This window comes from Phoxinus phoxinus (genome assembly GCF_949152265.1).
Source record: "Phoxinus phoxinus genome assembly, chromosome: 23".
NCBI classification, from domain to species: domain Eukaryota; kingdom Metazoa; phylum Chordata; class Actinopteri; order Cypriniformes; family Leuciscidae; genus Phoxinus; species Phoxinus phoxinus.
Genome location: NC_136898.1, coordinates 21,091,633 through 21,114,080, shown reverse-complemented (window position 1 = coordinate 21,114,080; position 22,448 = coordinate 21,091,633). Strand labels below are relative to the sequence as shown.

The window sequence follows — 22,448 nt, the reverse complement described above, 5'->3', positions numbered from 1 at the left end:
CAATGTAATAGAATAGAATAGAACAGATTAGTATAGAATAGAATAGAATGCAATGTAATATAATATAATATGATATAATAGAATAGAACAGATTAGTATAGAATAGAATAGAACAGATTAGTATAGAATGTAATGTAATAGAATCGAATAGAATGCAATATAATATGATATAATAGAATAGAATAGATTAGTATAGAATATATTGCAATGTAATAGAATAGAATAGAATGCAATATAATATAATGTGATATAATATAATATAATAAGAGCTAGATTTAGTGAATTCATAACTATAAGTAAATAGTCTAAATGTTATGGCAACAACGTATACTATATTTTTATTTACACAAATATAATATAATGATATTTTATATAAATAAAATAAACGTTAATATATATGGTCAAATTAGTCATTGACATTGTTTTTATAATATGATACAAAAGTCTACATCCATATTTCTGTTGCACTCTTTGTCCTTACACGCGTTTATTGTTTATGTTATTTATTACTTTATGAATAAGCTACATTGTAAGTGATGTCATATCTTGACATGGCACGTTAACTGGGCTTTTTGTATAATTTACTCGAACATTAACCTTGTTTTTTTATTTATTTATTCAGAATTAAAAGAAACATTTATACATACCATTTTTTGACCACAATCCATTCAACTTGTATTTATTTATTTATTTTATTATCATTGAACAAAGATCACGATACATATCACACAATAAAAGACAGGATAAGAAACTCGAGATAGAGCAAGGCAATAAAGTACATTTTCAAACAAGATACACTAAACAGAGATAGTCTACTAAAATTAATTAATTTATAAAACATTTCAATTAATAGAAATGAAACATACAATACATAAATAGAAAGAAATAACTTGAAACTAAAAACACTCCATTCAACTGTGCGCGCGCAGCTCGGGCGGAAGTTGTGGCGTGACGGCGTTTGTTGTTTCCTGCGAGGGCGTGGCTTGATTATGGGATGTTAGAGGTGAAATGGCGCTCGGCGCGGTATTTTAAACAATCGTCTTCGTCTGAGAGCGGATGATCGACACGATGCAGCAGCGCGCTGGATGTAGCAGCGCGTGATCGAGCGGAACGCGCGGCGGATTTCAGAGGAGCGTCGCGACACTCATCACCTCGAGCAAGTGTAAGAAGCGCGTTGAGCTCGGCTGGGGTTCGCGAGGGGCACCAGAATATGATCGCGGCTAGTTGAGTTAGCCGCGCTGCTAACAGTGCAGTGTCAGCTGATGCCCGTCCGCGTCACACACACACACACACACACAGCTGGGATCGCAAAACGATCGCTGGTTAATGCCTGCTGGGCTTCTGAGTCATCAATCAGATATAGCCAAAGGTTACCGCACGCGTCGAAGCGTTGCAGGAGTTAAGAGTGGCTAACTGGTTAGCAGTTGAGGCTACTAAACCTGACAGTGAGTGACAGCGAGCTGCGAACCCGACGCGCCTGTCTGTCATACATTTGGATACATTTAGTCACTGGTTTACTATATTAATAGCACTAATATATATATATAGTGATCATATAGTGGCAGAGTTATAAACCGTGCACAGCATTGTGGTTATAAAAAGTTATTTCAAATATTATTTACTTTTCTAAGCTCTCTGTTTTGTATAAAGCTCTTTGCCATTAAGACTTAGTGAGTAGTTAAGTGTTTTTTGTTTGTGTGACGAACTCTTTAATATTATATTTTTATTTCGCACAGTTTTTTTGTACCAATTAATTTTAATCAAAATCATAACGGTGCACAATTTTTGCAATGAAAACTTTTGTTTTGTTTTACTCGTGTGTATGGCTCTCGTTGTCTTTGTCCGTGTGAATGACAGCTCCAGTCTCCGTTCATGTTTGCTGTATGAAAGACATGCAATGCGGTAGTAACTGGCGAGGCTGTCATTCTGACAAACACCTTTTAATTGTTCCAGTGAAGAACGAGTACGAATCAAATAATGACTGATTACTACTTTTAATTGTCACATCGATAATTGCGAACGTCCCTTGTCTATACTTCGCCCCCATTTGTGCGCTAACTATGACAAAACAATAAATCAAGTTGTTGTTGTCTTCTTCTCCTGTTTCTCGTTTCCCAACTGATGACGAGATGAAAATGGCGGATCTTTCGAAATCCTGCCCGGCCTGAAATAGACCCTCGGCGGGAGTTAAACTCTCTTTAAGAGGACTCAAATCACGAGGAAAGCACCCCAGTCCACAGCGACTCTCGTGCTGAGCTCGGTGTCTTGTAAATATCGATATTTCCATGGCAACAGAATAGACAGAAAAGCGGGCGCGTCGAATATCAACAAACTCCAGCTGACGCGATAGTCTTTTACTGAAGTCACTGTTGAGGTAACGTTAAAGGATTAAACGCGGGTTGTTATTGTCAGGCATGTACAAAGAGGCCTGCTGGTGTTTCCCTGTGTTTAAAACTGCTGTATATTGTTGCGTTTAGCGATTAAACGCGTGCATAGAAGTGTTTTATTGTGTACACAGTATCTCAAACACATAACTGCTGTCGTTATTAGCAGATTGTCCGTTTTATTGCTAGTTAATGTTCGCTGTGAGTGACTGCTGTTTTTAATATGTAACTGCTGGTTAGCTCTTGTGCTAGTAGTTAGCCACATAGCAGCTGTGCATATAAACCGCTCGTATACACTGCGAGCGACGCGATGAACGCCGTCACCAGTGGCGACTGTAGAGGGATTGGAATGGGAGCGGTCGCGTCGCGTCGTCTTGTGTGCGGCGTTTAGTAAACACGGGGATTTGAATGGCCCGCCAGTTGACTGGTGCACAACACAATATATGTGACTATGTAACTACTTGATGCGATGAGACCTGTAAAGTGCTGCAGTCTTTATGTGAGGATATTGTAATGTAATGCCATGTAAAACATCGCCATATGTAAATGAACTAAGTTGGTCATTGTTGTTCTCGGTAAGGTACTTCCAGATTTAATAGTGGTGTCTAGACATGTTTATAAGGCTGACGTGGTTATGTTTATGAATACATACTGTACACACAGGGCTGGAATTCACATTAGTCGGGAAGACTTTATTACATATCTACATACTACATTACATATTACATTTTTTTTTACTTTCAGTGATTTTTCAGATGTATTTAAATATTCTATAATCTATGATAGCATGAAACATATTTCCTTCAAACAATGCTTTCTTCAGTATCAAGACAGGCACATGAAAGGTCAATGAGCAACAGTTAGTGTGTGCGTGTGTGTGTGGGGGGGCACAAACTCTTAATTTGTCTCTGCTTGAAGATAATTACCTGTTTGATTTTGGCCAAATGAAAGATACATTGTGTAGGAATCTGCTTAGGCACACTTTTTTTGATGCATGCAGACTTTAACCCCTTTAATAGTCACATAAACCCTTTACATGTTTTAAATGTCGACCTCAGTTTAGTGCTTTGAAAGTCAATACCGGTAATTATTAAACGTGTTTTAAAGGTGAATCCAGTTTTATAGTAAAAGGGAAGTTAATGTGCATTATAAAAGTCATAACATTTTATAATGCGTCTAGAATGTGTGATAACATTGACTTAGGCCCATCCCTTTTCTTAAACAATGGGGGTTGAAATGTGATGTTTATCATTTTATAGAACTTTGTTTTGTGAATGTTACCATCGACATGTTTTTTAAAACACATTTCTACCTAAACTTGCAGTTCTGTTCTAATATAATTCTCTGAAATCATTTCAACTGCTGATTCTTTTTTCCCCCCAGAATTGAAAAAGTTGATCTCTCCCCCTACTTCTCACAACACGTTTCGTCACACAAAGTTGTGATGCTGGTTTTTTTATTTACTCTGTGATCATTTTGGAAATTGAGAAATTCTAATTAAAAAAGTCTATGAAAGTCTAATCAATTGGAATGAATTTTTATTATTTAAACAAATCTGTAAATGAATGATTCAATGACTCACTCATAAAGACTTGTTTCATTACTGGATGAATCGGTGATTTTTAACAAATCTCTTGAATGAATGATTCAATGACGGATAAACTTAAGTCACTTGTCGCCACCTACTGGTGTAACAATGTAATTGATACAATCTTTATTTGAAGTATCAAGTTACTTTCAAAAGGTGATTTTTTTATTTTTTTATTTTTTTTATCACTACTGTAGACATCAGTGTTAATATCTGAACTATACACTTTTATCCCAGTACTTCTGTGTTAATTTGAATTACTGTAACATAGAAATAACAATACTGCGTGGTTGAAAAGTTGTTGAAAAACTTCTCTCTCTGTCTGAACGCAGATCTGAATGTGCGCTGTGATCGTACTTGTCAAACGGTTAATAGTTCTGTGTAGTCATGGACATTACTGTGGTGCATTTCTTTTATTTATTTTACTCTAAAATGTATAGATCTTGATTTTGTGTAAAGTGAAACTTGCTTAAAAAGTCATAATGTTCAATTTGAGACAGACTTTAAATTCTCTTCTTTAACGAATCCATCAAATGGTTCACAATTTTCTGAATGTTTCTGTTATTAGCGATGTTTCCATCCACAGTTGCGAATTTAACTTATGTGCAGAATTGGAATATTGCATAAAACATTTGCGAATAAATCAGCGTTTCCAGCGCATTTCAAGTGCTTTTTGGCATTTACATCCAGCATTTTATTTATGCGATATCCCAAAATGCGCATAAAAATAGGTGGATGGAAACATAGCTGTTGAAAACTGTGAAACTGAACTTATGTTAACACCGTTACTGAAGCATTTGAAAGTCCTTGATTTTCACTCTCAAAAGGTTGTACCTTGGTTGTCTCTCGAGGATGAATAATGTAAAAAAAAAAAAAAAAAGACTATTTCTGTCACAGTCCCATGGTTACAGTTAGCGTTACTACGTTAAATCCATGGTGACCGTTGCTGATTGTGGACTGAAAAGCCTTCTATAGCAATGTTTCTCAGGTCTCGGCGCTGTTTGACCTGATATGGTTTATGATTTTGAATGCTTCCCACTAGATCTCGCAGCGATGTTATTAATACTGCGGTGAATGCAAACGCTTTCTCACCAGAATTCCTAGCGCTGTGTAGTAGCGGTGTCACGTAATGGACTTTATCCACAGAGCTGCACTACTTCCTGAACTTTAGCCAGCTCCTTTGTTTCCTGTCTGCCATTATTGGACAAACTGATTAATCCAGGTGTGTCTGATTATTGTTGTTGGTCAGGCACACCTGGATTAATCAGTTTGTCCAATAATGGCAGACAGGAAACAAATAGCGGGCTGAAGTTCAGGAAGTAGTGCAGCTGTGGATAAAGCCCATTGAGAGTGGACGCGGAGTAAACCTGTTGATGAACGGTCTGCGCTGCACAGCTCGAATGAGACGGGCCGTTTCGTTCCACTTTCGTTTCATTTGATGTTCTGGAACCGTAGGGCTGTGAAACGATTAATCGCATCCAAATGAAAAGTTTGTGTTTACATTATACGTGTGTTTACTATGTATAAATATTTTGTATATATAAATACACACTCATGCATGTATATATTTAAGATAATATTTGCATGTACTGTATAAATATATATGTATGTAAGTTTTATAAATATTTTGTATATAAATAACATTTTTTTCTTAAATGCATGTGTTTGTGTATTTATATAATACACACAGCACACACATATATTATGCAAACACAAACTTTTATACAGTGCGATCTCCCAGGAGATAAATGCAGGAAAAAAGGTCTCAATGTCCATTTGGTCGCAGATTGGAGCCCTTTGCTTGCTGTGCACTTTATCAGTGATCTTCTTTTGTTTTTATACATTAAGAATTGTGCTTTTTTTCTTCCCTAGTGTGTTTTGAGTATCCTTGTGCACAATGGATGTGGTGTCACCTGAGCTCAACAGCCTCCTGCCTGATGAGATTATGGACACGGAAGCTATCGCAATGGAAGAGGACCTTCCTGCCGAGCACCTCGCTCCTCCTCCTCCTCCTCCTCAATCTGAAGCGGAGCCAGCGCAGGTTCCTATGGAAACAGAGGTGCCAGAAATCGTCAGCCTGTGTCCAGCCAGCACGTCTATGCAGATGACCTCCACCTCCACTAATGCTCAGTGTGGCACCAGCACGGGAACTCAACTCCTCCTCGCCTCCTCCGGCTTCATGGCTGTCACCACCACAACCCCTGCCAAAACCACCAGCCCTGCATTGACTCAAAGCCTCCCCAAAATCTCCAGCGTTACTCTCCCGGCCAATCACCAGCTCATCATCAATAAAGTGGCCAGCTCGCCCGCTGGGGATGGCAAGCCTCCAGGCGCTGCTGTGCTCAAGCCAGAGGGCCAGAAACTGCTGGTGGCTGGTCTCAGTAAAACAGGGCAGCCCATTATGTTGGCTCTGCCCCACTCTTGGAACAAGCCCGCCACTACCCAGGGCACAGGGGATGGCAAGGCCCAGGCGACGCAGATCAAGATGGTGACGGCAGCAGGGAAGCCTGTGATCGCTGTGAGCTCAGCCAGTCAGCTGATGGGCTCCTCCACAACACTGCAGGCCCAGCAGCTGAAGACCCTTCAGGTGGGTGTCTATCAAGCTCTCCGTTACACTGACCAGGCACACGTTACAGAACTGAAGAGGCAGGCCACACTGTGTTGGGTGCGAAATTACCATTTTATATTGAGACCCTAAAGAGAACTTTGGCCTCAGTTTCTTTCTTTTTTTTAATGGGATTTTTATATATTATATGTAACAACGAGGTGTTAACTAATATATATATATATATATAAACTGTAGCTGCTGTAGCTAACTGGTTGTTAGTGAAAAAGTTGGTTACACTTTATTTTAAGGCCTGTGTAACAGTAATTATACATTTACTGACTAATAATCAATAACTGACTAATGATTTTTAAGGGTTAGTTGCATGTGATTATTATGCATAAATAGTTATTATTACAGTAACTATATGGACACTAAAATAAAGTGTTACCAGAATGCTATACACTTTCAAGCATGGAAAAAATAGAAAAATCTTCAAATTTGTAAAACATATTTAGCTTATGAATGGCATTTTTATTACTATATTAAAATTGATTATTGTTATTTATTTATATAGTAGTCGTATTTTTATTACACTATTGTTGTTATAGTATAATTATTTAAAGCCATATATAATTTTTTTGTGCAATTAATATTATTTAATAATATTAATAATAATGAAAATGTAATGATATTTAATGTTTGTAGTCATTTATTTTTAAATTATACAAGTTAAATGTACTGGTATTTTAAAATGAGCTACTATGTACGATCTTTAGTATAATAATTTCATAAATATTTTTTAATTCTATTAAAATAATAAAAAATTCTATAAGGAAAATGCCTTTTTTTAATATTGATTTTTTTAATCAATATTTATATGGATATTAGTCATATTTTTAAACAACTCTTTCTGTAACGACATGCTTTTTTATTTTACTGTATTTTTTAAAAGAGCTATTATTTTTAATATCATATTTATAGTCATTTCTAAATGTTCTAAATGCATTTTGTTTCCGTGTTATTGCTATTATTTATTAAAAAACAAATGAATACTCAATTCAGTTAAATGCATATTAAATATCCTTAAAAATAAGTCAAGTTTGATTAACTGTTACAATATTGTTAAACGGATAGTTGACCCAAAAAGGAAAATTCTGTCATTAACTTGCCCTCAAGTTGTTCCAAACCTGAATGAGTCTCTTCGTTCTGCTGAACACAAAAGAAGATATTTCAGTCATCTGTCTGGTTACCAACTTTCTTCTAAATATCTTCTTTTGTGTTCAACAGAACGAAGAGACTCATTCAGGTTTGGAACAACTTGAGGGCAAGTTAATGACAGAATTGTAATTTTTGGGTCAACTATCTCTTTAATATGAATATAAGACGCTTAATGATGAAAGTACAATCTTATTTCCTGTTCAGTGTCACGATCTATCAAAAGCAACTAAAATAATCGCCACGTGTCGTGTTTCTCCTCACAGATCACAAAGAAACCACCAGTATCTACAGCTGGACCAATGATAACGAAGCTCATCATCACAAAGGCCCTGAACAGTAAAGCTTCAGCTTCAGTGTCTCCTGTGGTCACCGGTAATCTTCTCTCTGTGTTTATAACATGAGCAAAAGTGGAGATCAGCACGATTGTCAAATCCCTTTCTTTTGCCAACAGGGCGAGTTCTTACCCAGAGTACCCCTGTGACGCCTCCACGCACCATTTCCATCGGCGAGGCCATCAGCACTGTGACTCAGAACGCGTCTGGTAACAGCAAAGTCGCCATCTCGCCTCTCAAATCTCCCAGCAAGGTCTTGAATCTTTCAAATGTAAAAACTTGCGTCGCAGTTACATTTACCTGTCTTTGTGGTGCCAGATTCTTCTCTATGATGGGCACACTGGTTTCTGATGTCACCCCCTTCCTCGTGTTTCTCCTCTGTCTGTAGTTGACTGTGGTTTCGGTGGCCAGTCAGTCTCCAAACTCACCCCAGAAGTCTGTGACACTGCCGCTCAATGTGGCGCTAGGCCAGCAAATCCTCACGGTTCAACAGTCTGCCGCCACTTCTCCAGCTAAAGCAGGAACCAGCCAGTCCACCGCACAGGTACGCCCATCTACAGTCCTCATAAAACCAGTTCGCTGTCCTGTCAAATATAGATTGTAACAAAGCATGTGTGACATTGAAATTTAGAGTACAACAATATTATTATCTGTTTTCATGTACAGACTGCAAAGCCAATGCAGACCGTTACAGTGGGATCGATGGGAACATCCCAGTTTAAGACCATCATCCCCCTCACTACACCTCCCAACGTGCAGCAGATCCAGGTGCCGGGCAGTCGCTTCCATTACGTGCGGCTGGTAACGGCCACCACCGGCAGCGGCACGGCACAGACGGGCGCCAGCATCAACACCAACCCCTCCATCCAACCCGGTCAGTACGTCATGTGCAGGGATGGGGAACCAAAGAAGTGAACAAATCCGCATTCTGTTTTCATAGAAGAATTATTTACTACTTTTATGGAATAAGTAATTGGAAAAAATGCAACTCCATTGCCAAATAGGGCGGAGTAAGAAGTCATTTTTGATATGAACCTAAATCAGGTGCATGTCACTAAATCTGCATGCGAGTCTGCGTGTCTCTGTGAACGGGCGGTGCTAAATGAGGACGTGAACTTAATTTCCTGAGCTGTTCTGATAGTCACTTCACCAGCTTTTCATTTGATAAAAGCGTATAATACATTATATCAATATATCATAGAATAGCATACAGCCAAGATGTTTTTCCATCCATTTTAATTTATGCGGTATACACGTTTTATTGTGCCACACCATATTTGATTTGCAATTTGTCGTAAATTGATTCTTATATTTTACATTTGTAAAAGATTGATTAAATTATTTATAATTACCGGTATTAAAAATATTAATTTATAAAACTTGGATCAATTTGAAGTTTTATAAATTATAAAAAAAAGTATATATATATATTTTTAAGTGGCATAAATACAATTCAACAATTGGCCTTAATTGTATGTTAAAGGGGACCTATAATGCAAAATTCAAAAATGGACATTTACAACGAACTTCAGATACATTCAGGGGACACCTGAGACTTATATTGCATCTTGTAAAAAGGGGCACAATAGCCTTTAAATAAAAAAATTCTAAAGTAGTAATATTTCATTTATTTTTATGAAATGGTCAAAATGCATCATATGTAGACTTGTACACTTTGAATATGAACGGTGAGTGTATCAGTAACTTAGTCTCACGGTTACTTGTAGCTGTTAGTTTCACTAATGTTCAGGTCAAGTCATCTTCATTTATATAGCGCTTTTAACCATGTAGATTGTTTCAAAGCTGCTTTAAAGAGATAAACGTATAATTTAAGGTAACAGATTGTTTTGGCTTTATAGCGGTTCTTGAATAATGTTATTTCCCAGCTAAAGTTAGTTTTGATTGATTCACTTCCGTCGAAAGGATCATTTGTTATGTGCGTTTGAATACATGTGTGCATGTTTGTAATTCTCTACAAACCAAGCCTTAAACTACTTGTCCTGCCTATAAATTTGATACAGTATTTTATTTGATCACTACGGGGTAGATACGCACATTTTTTTCACAATGCTTTATCTGTAGAGTGGTAACGGGATCCTCCATAGGGAGAGGGAATTCATGAATTGGACTACATTAATCACACTGTATTTTTGTTTTATTCAATAAAGAAATGGCCTCATAGGAGTCATTCTGTGAGCGGCTACATTGTTTTGTGATAGATACATTTTTTTTTTTTTTTTTGAACCAATTGTTTTTTTTGTTCCCAACTGTCCCCCTGTGACTCTTTCATAATATTCAGTTAAATTGTTTTAGGCCCTTCAATATGCCGCTATCTCTCCATGCAGTATAGTTTTTATAGTGGGTGCACTGCAGCGATCCATTTTTAAGAATGATTTTAATGCTATGATTGTATATGAATATGGGAATTTAAGAAAATCTAATAACATTTAGTTACTTTTGTCTTGTTTGCAAAGCCAAGTCTGTGATGATGAACGCGGCGGTGCGGATGTCTGTACCCATCGTCTCGGCACAGACCGTCAAACAGGTACACTGCAGTTCTGCACACAATGGCACCATTCTTATGGATGTCCGTGCAGCTTCTGGTCTGGTTGCTGTATGGTGTTCATAATCTGGAACATTTATATATATTGTTTGTGCACAGGTTGTGCCCAAACCCTTGACGTCAGCAGCTCAGGTGGTGACCACCAGTCAGACCCCCCAGCGTCTCATCATGCCAGCCACACATCTGCCACAGATCCAGCCCAACCTCACCAACCTGCCGCCGGGCACTGTGCTCACCCCCGCCCACGGCTCTGGAAACATGGGCTACGCGGTGTTGCCGGCGCCATACGTTACGCAGGTCCGTATGTCACCGCTGGAGCAGTTCGGTTGCTTGTATTTGTTGGACTTTCTCACCTTGCTTGTTCCCATAGATCGCCCAGCCTACGTTTGTGACTTTAACCAGCAGCTCCACCTTCTCAACCGCCACTCCCATACAGACTCAAGCCAGGCTTTCACTCAACGGGTGAGCCGAGCGCCACACATGGTACATGGATATCAGTTGCATCAAACAAAAGATTTCATTAACCCTCAGGTTACGTTCTGCATGTGCTTTATTACAGTTTATCGACGTCAGAAGCAAACTCGAGGCCGAGAAAACCCTGCAACTGCACACGGTCACAGTGCCTGAAATTGTATGTTCCCCAGCATTTGTTTACTCTCTCTGAAAATGGCCCATATAAGGTGTAATCTGTGTGAGCTGCTACGTTTGGCAAGCGCTTTCATAGTTTCCAAATCCAATTGTGTGATTTTTTTTTTTTTTTACATAACTTCCTTCCTTTTAACAACCTGTAATTCAGTTCTCATACTGTCAAATTCACCAGCAAGGACTGTTAATTCTGACAGACAGGAAGGGGATTATCAGAGGTGCAAATATAATTTTACATTTTATTGCTACCCATCAAGCGGTTTCAATATTGACATTAATATTTTTTTCAAGCTTTGCCTGTAGCATTTCATGTACTACCATTCAAAAGTTTGGGGTCAGTACATTTTTTTTTTTTAAGCAATGATGCATTTAATTGATCTGAAGTGGCAGTAAAGACATTTATAATATTACTAAATATTTATATTTCAAATTAGTTATTTGGTGAATCTTGAAAAAATGCATCATGGTTTCCACAAATACGAAGGTGCACAACATTGATAGTATTCAGAAATGTTTCTGGATCATTAAATCATCATATTGGAATGATTCCTGAAGGATCATGTGACACTGAAGACTTGAGTAATGATGCTGAAAATTCAGCTTTGATCACAGGAATAAACTACATTTTACAATATATACACGTAGAAAACATCAATTTTAAATTAATCATATTTCACAATTAGAGATGCCCCAACGACTTAACAAACTGATAGTATATTATGTAACTGCGTGAAGCCACTGAGTTGTACAATATCTTTCTATTTAATAAAGAAATGCGTAATATTCTATTATACAGTCAAATATGTTAATGTTAAGAAATATTTGATAGCAAAAATAACCTCTGAAGGTTGACATGTCTTTGTATTAATTTGTGCCTCTCTTATAATGTTGTCCTGTTGAATGTTTAATGGATCCAATCCATGTTTAATGAAAATTATTTGAGCAATAACCTAGTTACTAGGATACCTTAATATGTTTTTTAACTTTGCTGATTTAAAACATGATCAACACCATAATCTAATGACAATTAAACCAGTAATTTTAATGACAAAGTTCAAATAAGTGAGATTTGTATTTTTGTAATGGAATTTTTGCCATGAAAATAGCTTTGAATGGTGACATGACATTAAATAAAATAATCTGAATCTTAATCAAATAAGTGAGCAAGTAACAAATAATCAGTATCGGCCAATAGTTGTTTGTTAAAATCGTCCAAAATATTTCCTGTTGGTGCATCCCTATTCACAATATTTCAGTTTGTACTGTATTTGTGATCAAATCAATGCAGGCTTTGTGAAAAGAGACTTTACCGTTCCCAAACTTTTGAACTGTAGCGTAGCTCTTGGGCAGCTGAAGATTTTTTTCTGTGTTTTTTTATGAATTTACAGCATTTAGTCTATAAGAGTTCAATGTCTGTCGTCTCACAGGTATTGTGATTGCTTTGCCAATGGGGAGTTCTGTAATAACTGTAACTGTGTGAACTGCTTCAACAACCTTGATCATGAGAGTGAAAGGCTGAAGGCCATCAAGGTAAAGAATTACTGCATTCCTATAGGTCTACATTCGCTTTTTTCACTTGTCATTATTTTCCATCTGCCTACAAACACTTCAAATGTGCCTTTATTTATTTCTTTATTTTAGTTTAGACTCCTAGTTTAGAATATAAGAGCCAGTTAACCTCCCAAAACGCCATAGCAATTGCACATCATCTTATTTGTCTCACTGATCGGGACAGTTTTTCTGTAATGCTTTGCAGTGCTTAGGTTTTAAATGAAGTAAGAAGTAATGTTTTTTCCCAGGCGTGTTTAGACAGAAACCCTGTGGCTTTCAAACCCAAGATTGGTAAAGGCAAACAAGGAGAGTCGGACAGGAGACACAGCAAAGGATGCAATTGTAAGAAATCTGGCTGTCTGAAAAACTACTGCGAGTGTTATGAGGTGAGTGTTTTCACAGGTCAAAGGGCAGTGGTGCCCAAGCTCTGGTGGCATGTAGAAGATCTGGTCTTCAGTTGTTGATGTTATTCTGATGTCCGTTCGCATTAGGCAAAGATCATGTGTTCGTCCATCTGCAAATGTATGGGCTGCAAGAACTTTGAGGAGAGTCCTGAGAGGAAGACGCTGATGCACCTGGCCGACGCTGCAGAGGTGCGGGTCCAGCAGCAAACCGCAGCCAAAACCAAACTGTCCTCGCAGATCTCAGATCTGCTCACCAGAACCACACCAGCCCTCACCAGTGGAGGCGGGAAGTAAGTCTTTCCTTTAAAGGCACAATATGTGTGGTTTTTGGATTCAAATATCCAAAAAACACTAGAAAAATTTTATATATTTTGTTGACTTGTGTACTTACACTATCCTAAATGTTTCCAACAATGTTTAAATCCAGAGAAATCAGTAATGGGCCGTGTCGTTGCGTCTCATGTCAATGATGTCTTATCCGCTTTAACCTCGATTTCCAGTTTTACTTCAGTAGAAACCATAAAAAAACACCAAAGATGCTTTAATATGTTTTATTAGACAGGTGAGCAACTGTTTGGATACCTTTATCGGATTAGTCTTGTTGTTTGAATCTCTTGTTTTCTTGATTCACAGCAAGAAACTTGTTTGTGCCTCGGAGTCAACACCATTTTGTCAAGTGTAAAATCAGAAAGAGCTTTATTTGTAGAAACCGTAATACAGCATTTTCTCCACCGTACAATGTTTTAAAATTAATTGCATGCCATTTAGCAACACAAGTCATCCAGCTTTTATTAATATAATATTCTAATATCGATCTAGCAACAAGTGTCTAATAGCAGTCTATGAGCGAAAGCACAGAGAGTTAAAATAACTTTCAACGCACTCAAACAAATGTATATTTACTATGATTGTTTTGACCCAAGTAAAACAGCGCTGCGTTACCCCACAGTTTTAATTCGACAGATAAAGTGACCTGTACGAGTAATAGTTCAGCACTCGTGGCTGTTTCATTGGAATAATACAAAATAAAACAATGTGAATTTAAATGATCGAATGTAATTGTAACAAAGTTCAAGTTCAGGGAAGGAGGCAGACGTTTAACGTAACTTTAATCCTGAAATAAACTTAAAGGATTAGTTCACTTCAGAATTAAAATGTCCTAATATTTTGCTCACCCCCACGTCATCTAAGATATTCATGTCTGTCTTTCTTCAGTTGAAAAGAAATGAAGGAAAACATTCCAGGAATTTTCTCCATATCGTGACTTCATTGGGGTCCGACAGGTGGAAGGTCCAAATGTCAGTTTCAATGGAGCTTCAAAAACTCGACACGATCCCAGCCGACGAATAAGAGTCTTATCTAGCCAAACCATCGGTCATTTTCTTGAAAACATATATATATACACTTTAACCACAAATGCCCGTCTTGCACGTCCATGACTTCACACATTGCGTAAACGCGTTGGAAAGGTCAGGCCTGATATCGGTGGAAAATGTAGGGAAGGGCGAATCCAACTTCAAAATTGTCCGACATCGTTATTTTACCTTTTATTTGTTTTTGTTTTTTGTAAAGGCTTTTGACTTTGCACGTTCGCTTGGTCTGTACTTCCGCCTACCAACACGTGATCTTTCAACGTGATGCGTGGCACATCGCAGAGCTGGTGCAAGATGAGCATTTGTGGTTTTTATAAATGAGCGATGGTTTGGCTTGATAAGACTCTTATTCCTCAGCTGGGATCGTGTCGAGTCTTTGAAGCTGCATTGAAACTGACATTTGAACCCACAAATGGACCCCATTGAGGTCACTATATGGAGAAAAATCCTGGAATGTTTTCCTCAAAAACCATAATTTCTTTTCGACTGAAATTAAGACATGAATATCTTGGATGACATGGTGGGGAGTTAAATTATCAGGAAGTTTTAATTCTGAAGTGAACTCATCCTTTAAACAACAGAAAGAAAAGAGCGGCAGCAGCCGACTGCTCCATTAAAGAATAATAAAAGAAACGTGCAGTGTTGGGGGTCCTTCAGGAGCAGGCTTGGGAAACACTGCTCTAGAACACCTTAGCAACTCCCCAGCAACAATCAGAACACTTTAAAACCATCTAGTAACTTCCTATCAGTGCCTTAGCAACAACCATCCAGAGCTTCTTAAAGGGTAGATAGTTCACACAAAAATGTAAATTCTGTCATTAATTACTCCCCCTCATGTCGTTTCAAACTCGTAACACCTTTGTTCCTCTTCGGAACGCAAATAAGATCTTTTAAAGAAATCTGAGAGATTTCTGTTCCTCCATTGACAGTCTACGCAACTGACACTTTGACGGTTCAAAAAGTTTATAAAGAGATTGTAAACTAATCAATATGAATTGAGTGGTTTAGTCCAAATTTTCTGAAGAAACTCGATCACTTTATACACGGGTTTCTGTGCAACGTCATCACACAGATGCGCGCGCATCTAAGAGGCAGAAAGCAACAGTCTTTACGGCTATATCCAGCAGAAGCAGAGATGACGCGGAGCTGTTGTGCTGTAAACTAGCCTAAATGCATAGGGTATGTCATGTTTTTATGATTCGCAAACTTAGTTGGACAATTTCATTCTAGTCAACTAACTAACTTTTTACATAATGTTATATTAATATGCAAATGAAACACAAGCAAACAGATCCAACTCTGAAATTGCAGTTTATTATTGAGTCAACAAGAATTTACAAACAATGCGAAATCTACGTTAATTACAATGTTCTTTTACAGAACTCGGCATAACATATATCGGTCTTGCCTCTTGGATGCGCGCGCATCCGGTATTGTTTGTATACAAGAAACCTGTGTATAGAGACAGAGCGTAACACGTCATAATCTGAAGACCACGCCCACACTGGGGGAAAACAATCCAACCGTTTCATTGACTTTGCATTGAGAGGCTGCCTCCTTGTCATTTCTTGCTTCTAACTAAAGACAGAAAAATACCTAAAAGCTGCTGTGTGACAAGGTGTACAGCAAACAAGCTAAGAAACACAGAAATACGTTTTTATAAGCTGTCGACCCCAAAAAACGAGCGTTTAAGGACTTAAAAAGTGGACACAGGCTGGAACGAATGGGTAAATTGTGGGATCCTGTGGGAAAAATATTATATTATTATAATTTATATATTATATTTACGTAAGATAAACTATCCTGTGTTGCCGATTACGTTCTCCTCCAGCGGACGTACGTCAGTTTTCAGAGTAATGAGACGCGTTACGCTCTGTCTCAACTGCCTGATCCACTTTTATGTCCTTAAACACTCATTTTTTGGGGTCAGCTTATAAAAACTTATTTCTGGGCCTTTTAGCTTGTTTGCTGTTCACCTCATCACACAGCAGCTTTTAGACATTTTTCTGTCTTTAGTTAGAAGCAAGAAATGACAAGGAGGCAGCCTCTCACAATGCAAAGTCAATGGAGACGGTTGGATTGTCTTCCCCCGGTGTGGGCGTGGCCTAAATACGCTCTGTCTCTATGATGATCATATTTAATTTAGGCTTTAATTCACATTTAAAGATGTATCGACTCGCATCAGTTGTGGTAAACGGAAGCTCAAGCATGTTCGCATGACATGCTGCAAGAACCAATGAGGTTCATTCTCGTGTTACGCAACACTTTTGATCTTCAGCGAGAGCCAATGAGGTTTGTTCTCGCGTGTCAAGCAAGTTCGGCTGATTCGGCTTGAACACTCAAGCATGTTGGCAATGTTTATAAACTAAATTTTAGACTAAAACGCTAAATTTCTATGGATTAGTTTTACGAACTCTTTATTAACTTTTTGAACCGTCAAAGTGTCAGTTGCTTCGCTGTCTATGGAGGGACAGAAAGCTCTCAGATTTCACTAAAAACATCTTAATTCATGTTCCAAAGATGAACGAATGTATACAGGTTTGAAAAAACATGAGGCTGAGTAAATGATGAACGAATGTTCATTTTTGGGTGAACTATCCCTTTAACAACCACTCCACTATCATCTAGAAAGATTCATTTCTCCCTCAGCTGTTGTTAGAAACCCTCATGCTGCAGCATTCATTAATTTTTATTTCTTTTCTTTTTTTCTTTTTCTTTTTTTTTTTACATAGAAATGCCGTTGCAATCTTCTAGAAATCTAGAAACGTCATGGAACACCTTAAAACACCCTTTGTGTTTTTTTTAGTGTTATAAAATGGTCTCCCTGTAATGACTCAAATGTTACTGATGTCTCTCTAGGTTGCCGTACACATTCGTAACGAAGGAAGTGGCGGAGGCGACGTGTGACTGCTTGCTGGAGCAGGCGGAGCAGGCGGAGCTGGCCAACCAGCCTCAGGCCGTGGCAGAGCGCCTCATGCTGGAGGAGTTCGGGCGCTGCCTCAGGAGGATCATCAGTTTCGCTGGCAAAGCCAAGACGGACTGCCCCATCAACTGCTAGACCCGGGCCTGGCAAAGCCATGACTGAGAGCCCTTCATCCCGCCCGCTTGGGTCCCGCGGCCCAGTGCGCTGCCCAGCAGTGGTGTGGCGGTCCGCTGAGGGCACTTCTGCCCGCCCCTCATATGGACTCACGGGGCCTAATAATAAAGAGAGACCAAGCAGAACTTCCCATTGGCCTCTGACACAACAGATGTAACGCGTGTCCGTCGGGCCGGAGGACACTATATCCAGTAGGAGGACTACAGTACATGATTGTAGCCCCTGCAAGTGGACTTGCACTGTTTGCTTTCCTGGAAGGGGATTTATTTTAGAACAATCGATACAATTTTAAGGTAGTTTTGTTTTTGTTTGGCAACGTTTTTCACTTTTAAATGTGTAATCATGCTATTTGTTTGTCTTTTAAAACTGGATTTTCATATTACCATTCACTGTCGTCAGAACACCCTTTTTTTCTTTTTTTTTCTTGCTGCCAATAACTACGTAATAATACATCCGGATGCGACAGGAAGTTCCCTGCACACGTCATTAGCCGCCTGATCATGACTTGTATACAGTAAGTAGCCTGTACTGTAGCTTCATTATATTTATTTGCTTGCAGCAGAATGGGGTTCCTCTTCCCCGTTTCATCATACACACGTTCATCCCGGACCGGACGAGCCTGAAGCGCTACAGAGATCCTGTACTCCCAAAAGTGCTTACAGCCAATATATTATATCGGATAAGATTCATTTCAATCTTTACTAACGAAAAAAACAATCAGCTAAATAACATTCAGTCTTAAAGCTCGTCTGAACACGCTTCTTCGTCTCCGTTTACAGGGAAATTAAGAACCTCCTCGATGATTGTGGGAAATGTTTTCTCTAGGTTTGTTTGTTTTTTCTTGTTTTGGAAATGGATAGTAGATGAGCTCTGTCAGGGTTTAACTAAACCAAACCTTTGCATACATGGAGTCGCTAAAAATGCTTTATGAAGAACATGTCCAGTCTATTTTATTACATCCCAAAATAAAATGAATATTTCTTAATGAAAATGAAATGATCATTTAGATCCTATTAAGTTTTGTTTGTTTGTTTTTGCATTTTCACATTATATTCATTATTTTAAAGCACCCCCCCCCCCCCAATTATCATTATGCATAAAATCAGAAGAATCTGATTCTCATTAGTGTAATTATAATTTGTTATAAATAAGCTTAAAGCTTTTTTTTTTTTTTTTTTTACCGTTTACTACTGTAAGATTATTTTACAGTAATGTTAATTAAAATGAGTTTTTTGTAAACTATTTTTATAAACTATGTAAGATAATTGTATGATAAAAGGACATTCTTATTTCTCATTACTGTAGTTATGACCATTGCTTGGATTAAACCAGTTGTATTAGTTTACAGGTTTATTTTTACTTTTTATTAGCATGAAATTATTTTACAGTAATGAAAAAATATCTCAAATAACCATTACAAATGATGATGTTCATTATTAATGTAATTGTAATTACTTTGATTTCATTATTTTATGATGTACAGGTTTCTTTTTCATTTTAGTAGCATCAAATTAATTTACAGTAATGAGAATCTGTTTAAAAAAAATGTATAGTATATAAAGATAATCATTATGCATTATATTGATATCTCTGATTACTGTAAGAATTTTAGGGAAATTGTTACAATTTGATAATAAAAAATTAGCGCAAAATTATTTTACAGTAACATATATATATATATATATATATATATATATATATATATATATAATGGCTCTAAAAATGGGAATAATCCCATTTATTAAAAAAAAAAGTGTACTCATTTTATCTTTTGATTTTGGGGTGAAATATGATGTGAACATATTCTCTGTTTCGTTCTTTGTGGCATAATGTGGTCTATGTTAATTGCTGTTTCTTGAAGGCAAGTAACAAACTCAAGGTTGATCCGCTTTTAAAGCCCTGTCCTGAAGGTCGTCTAGGTTTGGTGAAGCCATGATTTGTTTGGCACAGGTATTTAATACCGACTTTCACGCGTCATTCCTCTGCATAGTGCCTTCTCACAAAACTGCTCTACTGTCCTTCGCTGAAGTCTTGCTTTCTTAAACGCGTCACCCTACATCAATAATCTGACATAATTACTTTTTAATCTGCTTTTACTCCGTTTTATTGGTAATGCCAGACAGCCATGAACAAACAGTGATCATATCTTGGCCAGACTCGAATGCATCTTTTCTTTAATCACTAAACAGACCATCGCACTGTCACGAAGCCGTTTGGTTCTTGAACGTGTTCTAGCTGAAGGTTTATGATCTGATCCATGCGTTTCGATTTCATAATAGCGGTTTAATAAGTGTTGAATACCTTATGCCTTAATAACCAGCTCTCAGGGCTTTTCATGTAAATATCTGTGCGTTTGTTTAGATGCATGACTTCAAGCGATTTAATAAGCTCTGCTAAACTACTCCTGAATCACATCATTGCATTAAAATATTTCATCGGCTGTATTGGATATAGCTTCTTTGATCTTACCAATATTGCATATGCCCACAATGTACATTTTGAACTGTTCTGCTGGCGTTGCGAAGGGTTCCTCACCTGTGCCATCCAAACCTTTCATCTTTCCAGTTTCAGTTGTTTATAGGACATCATAGTTTGGATTTTATGGTGATAAACATCATATCATATTCTCGACCCTTTCCTCCACTATATTTCTGACAGATGCAAATGATTTTCAGGTTGTACTTTTGTCAAAAAAAGATGAACAATGGGTTCACTGTATCTTTGTAGCCGGTTAATGTCATCTTGTATATAAGTGTACATGAACATTAGTGCTCCTTTTTACCTTTCTGAAAATTGCCATGTTTTTTTTTTTTTTTCATAAAGTAAACCCTTCACTAATGTGTAAATGTTTTCCTGTTTGATTTCCATATGGCGAGATGCATAAAGGCAGGTGTTGTCGTGTTTGAGTTTTGCTACAGTTCTAACCTTTTCTGTTTGTCCTTTCTTTTCTGTTTAACATCTGTCTATCCACATGATTATAGCGCCGTGTGTCAGTCAGGATTAAAATCCCTCTGAAGAGACATTAGAAAGTTTATTTTCAGTGCATTGTTATACTCATTAAAAGACTGATTAACACTTAAAATAATAAGACAAAAATAAGTTAAAATCAATTTAATTTCAATAAAATATTTTCAAAAGAATGCATAATTTATTCATATTTGCATCAGAAAATTTTACATTTTTAATATTTGTATTATTAATAACAATATTATTATTTGCATTTGCTGTGAAGTTTCTGATAGTCATATTCACTTTGGTTATTTGTTCTTACATTTACAATGTATACATTACCAACTCTGAAAATGAAGCATTTAAAGTCGTCATGAAACAGAAGATCTTTCCGGCTGTGGCACATCCGAGTGACACGGCTTCTCCAACAAGAATACATTCAGGGCGGTATTTCATTTTGTTGATTGGATGGTTGTGGTTTGCTATTGGTGGATCTCATGTGAGTGACAGGTTGCCCCGCCGGGCCCGCCCTCTCGCCAGCAAACATCATCAGAGAAGAGATGCTGTGAGATGAAGGGGAAGTTATTTTGATTAAAGATTACGAGAACACATTCATTAAAAAATAATATAATGATGTGCACGGATAAATAATGTATAATAAATACTGTAGTAGGCTTGGCCTATTAGAAATAAGTCGATTTTGATTTCGCAGTAATATCTTCACTCGTGAAAGATCCTCTCACCGCGGCCCCCGCTCCCTCTCCCAGAAGATATTACTCCGCTAAGTCGAAGTGCTCCCAAGCACTTGCTATGGTATTCCGCCATACAATATAGTTATCCACTTTACACGCTTAGAAAAGCGCAACGTTTTGTTTTGCGTCACCGTCCTAGTAGTCCATGAGCCAGAGGGGTTGATCGGTATCATCGGGGGGACAAATGCTATCATTGTTTTTTGGCAAGGTAGGCCTATACACCCCCAGTTCTAGAAAAATCACGATAGCAGTGCAGGGGTGGTAGCGAAATCACTTTTTTCAGCATATGAAGTTACTAACCCCCTAAGATAAATTCTGTTTTTGAAATCTGGTGTATATCTGGTTTAGTCTCATGCTAGGGATATTGTCAATATTCTATAATATGGTGCTTGGTATCGTTGGAAAGGGGATCTTTTAGGCTTTCATTTAAGCCCAGTACTGAATCTGTCTGACAAACACAGAGGTCACATGACTTCTTTAAACCAGAAATAACACACATTTTTTAACAATTTCCGCCTAAACTGTATGCTTTCTTTTATCCCTGTGGCATGAAAGAACACCACGGACACACAACTCAACAACTTCAATACTCAAGGCACTCTGATGACTCAGAAAATGTATAATATACCCATACTATTTATTTATGAGAGCCTTAAATTAGACTTGTGCAGCCAACACAAGTCTTCAAAATAGAATATAGCCAATAGAATGGACAAATAGAATACCCTATTAGTCCAGGGCCAAATGGCCTATTTATTCATGTACAGTTGTAATAAAAAGTAATTGTTTCAATAGTGTTGTCAACATAACACTTGTAAGTGGTTTAAAAAAATGTTTATATCATGTATTTTGATATTCACCCACTTTCAGTTAGAATGTCAGAAAGTAGCTCATGCACGGAATGTTGATGGATTTTGACAGTTTGATAAGGTTTTGTCAGATTTGTGAAAAGATTGTTGGTTCAGTTGACTGGTTATAACAACACTACCAACTATGCCATATGGGGAAGAGGAGGCGTGTTCACTGATCGGATTTAACTGTAGT

General features: G+C 37.6%; 1 protein-coding gene across 4 annotated transcripts; it reads left to right on the top strand.

Annotated features, from left to right (window-relative positions):
* Positions 1-936: 936 nt before the first annotated feature.
* lin54 (lin-54 DREAM MuvB core complex component) lies at positions 937-18,131 on the top strand. 4 transcript variants are annotated; one of them, XM_079599558.1, is made up of 14 exons: positions 937-1,162; positions 5,845-6,559; positions 8,002-8,110; positions 8,190-8,323; positions 8,459-8,614; positions 8,737-8,944; positions 10,545-10,615; positions 10,733-10,930; positions 11,004-11,095; positions 11,193-11,264; positions 12,706-12,808; positions 13,078-13,215; positions 13,321-13,523; positions 17,466-18,131. In XM_079599558.1, the coding sequence occupies exons 2-14, from the start codon at positions 5,870-5,872 to the stop codon at positions 17,662-17,664; spliced, it is 2,373 nt and encodes a 790-aa protein (XP_079455684.1). In that variant the 5' UTR covers positions 937-1,162; positions 5,845-5,869; the 3' UTR covers positions 17,665-18,131. The 4 variants fall into 4 exon arrangements, with proteins under 4 accessions (XP_079455684.1, XP_079455682.1, XP_079455683.1 ...); XM_079599556.1 differs by having other exon boundaries at positions 944-1,162; positions 8,190-8,341; XM_079599557.1 differs by lacking the exon at positions 937-1,162 and adding an exon at positions 2,113-2,374 and having other exon boundaries at positions 8,190-8,341.
* The last annotated feature ends 4,317 nt before the right edge of the window (positions 18,132-22,448 follow it).

What these genes read in the sequence shown, in the direction of transcription:
- lin54 (XM_079599556.1), top strand. Translation starts at nt 5,870, where the DNA reads ATGGATGTGGTGTCACCTGAGCTCAACAGCCTCCTGCCTGATGAGATT. An exon ending in GCCAGGCTTTCACTCAACGG is followed by an intron (nt 11,096 to 11,192) that starts GTGAGCCGAGCG and finishes GCTTTATTACAG; the next exon opens with TTTATCGACGTCAGAAGCAA. An exon ending in CGGTCACAGTGCCTGAAATT is followed by an intron (nt 11,265 to 12,705) that starts GTATGTTCCCCA and finishes GTCGTCTCACAG; the next exon opens with GTATTGTGATTGCTTTGCCA.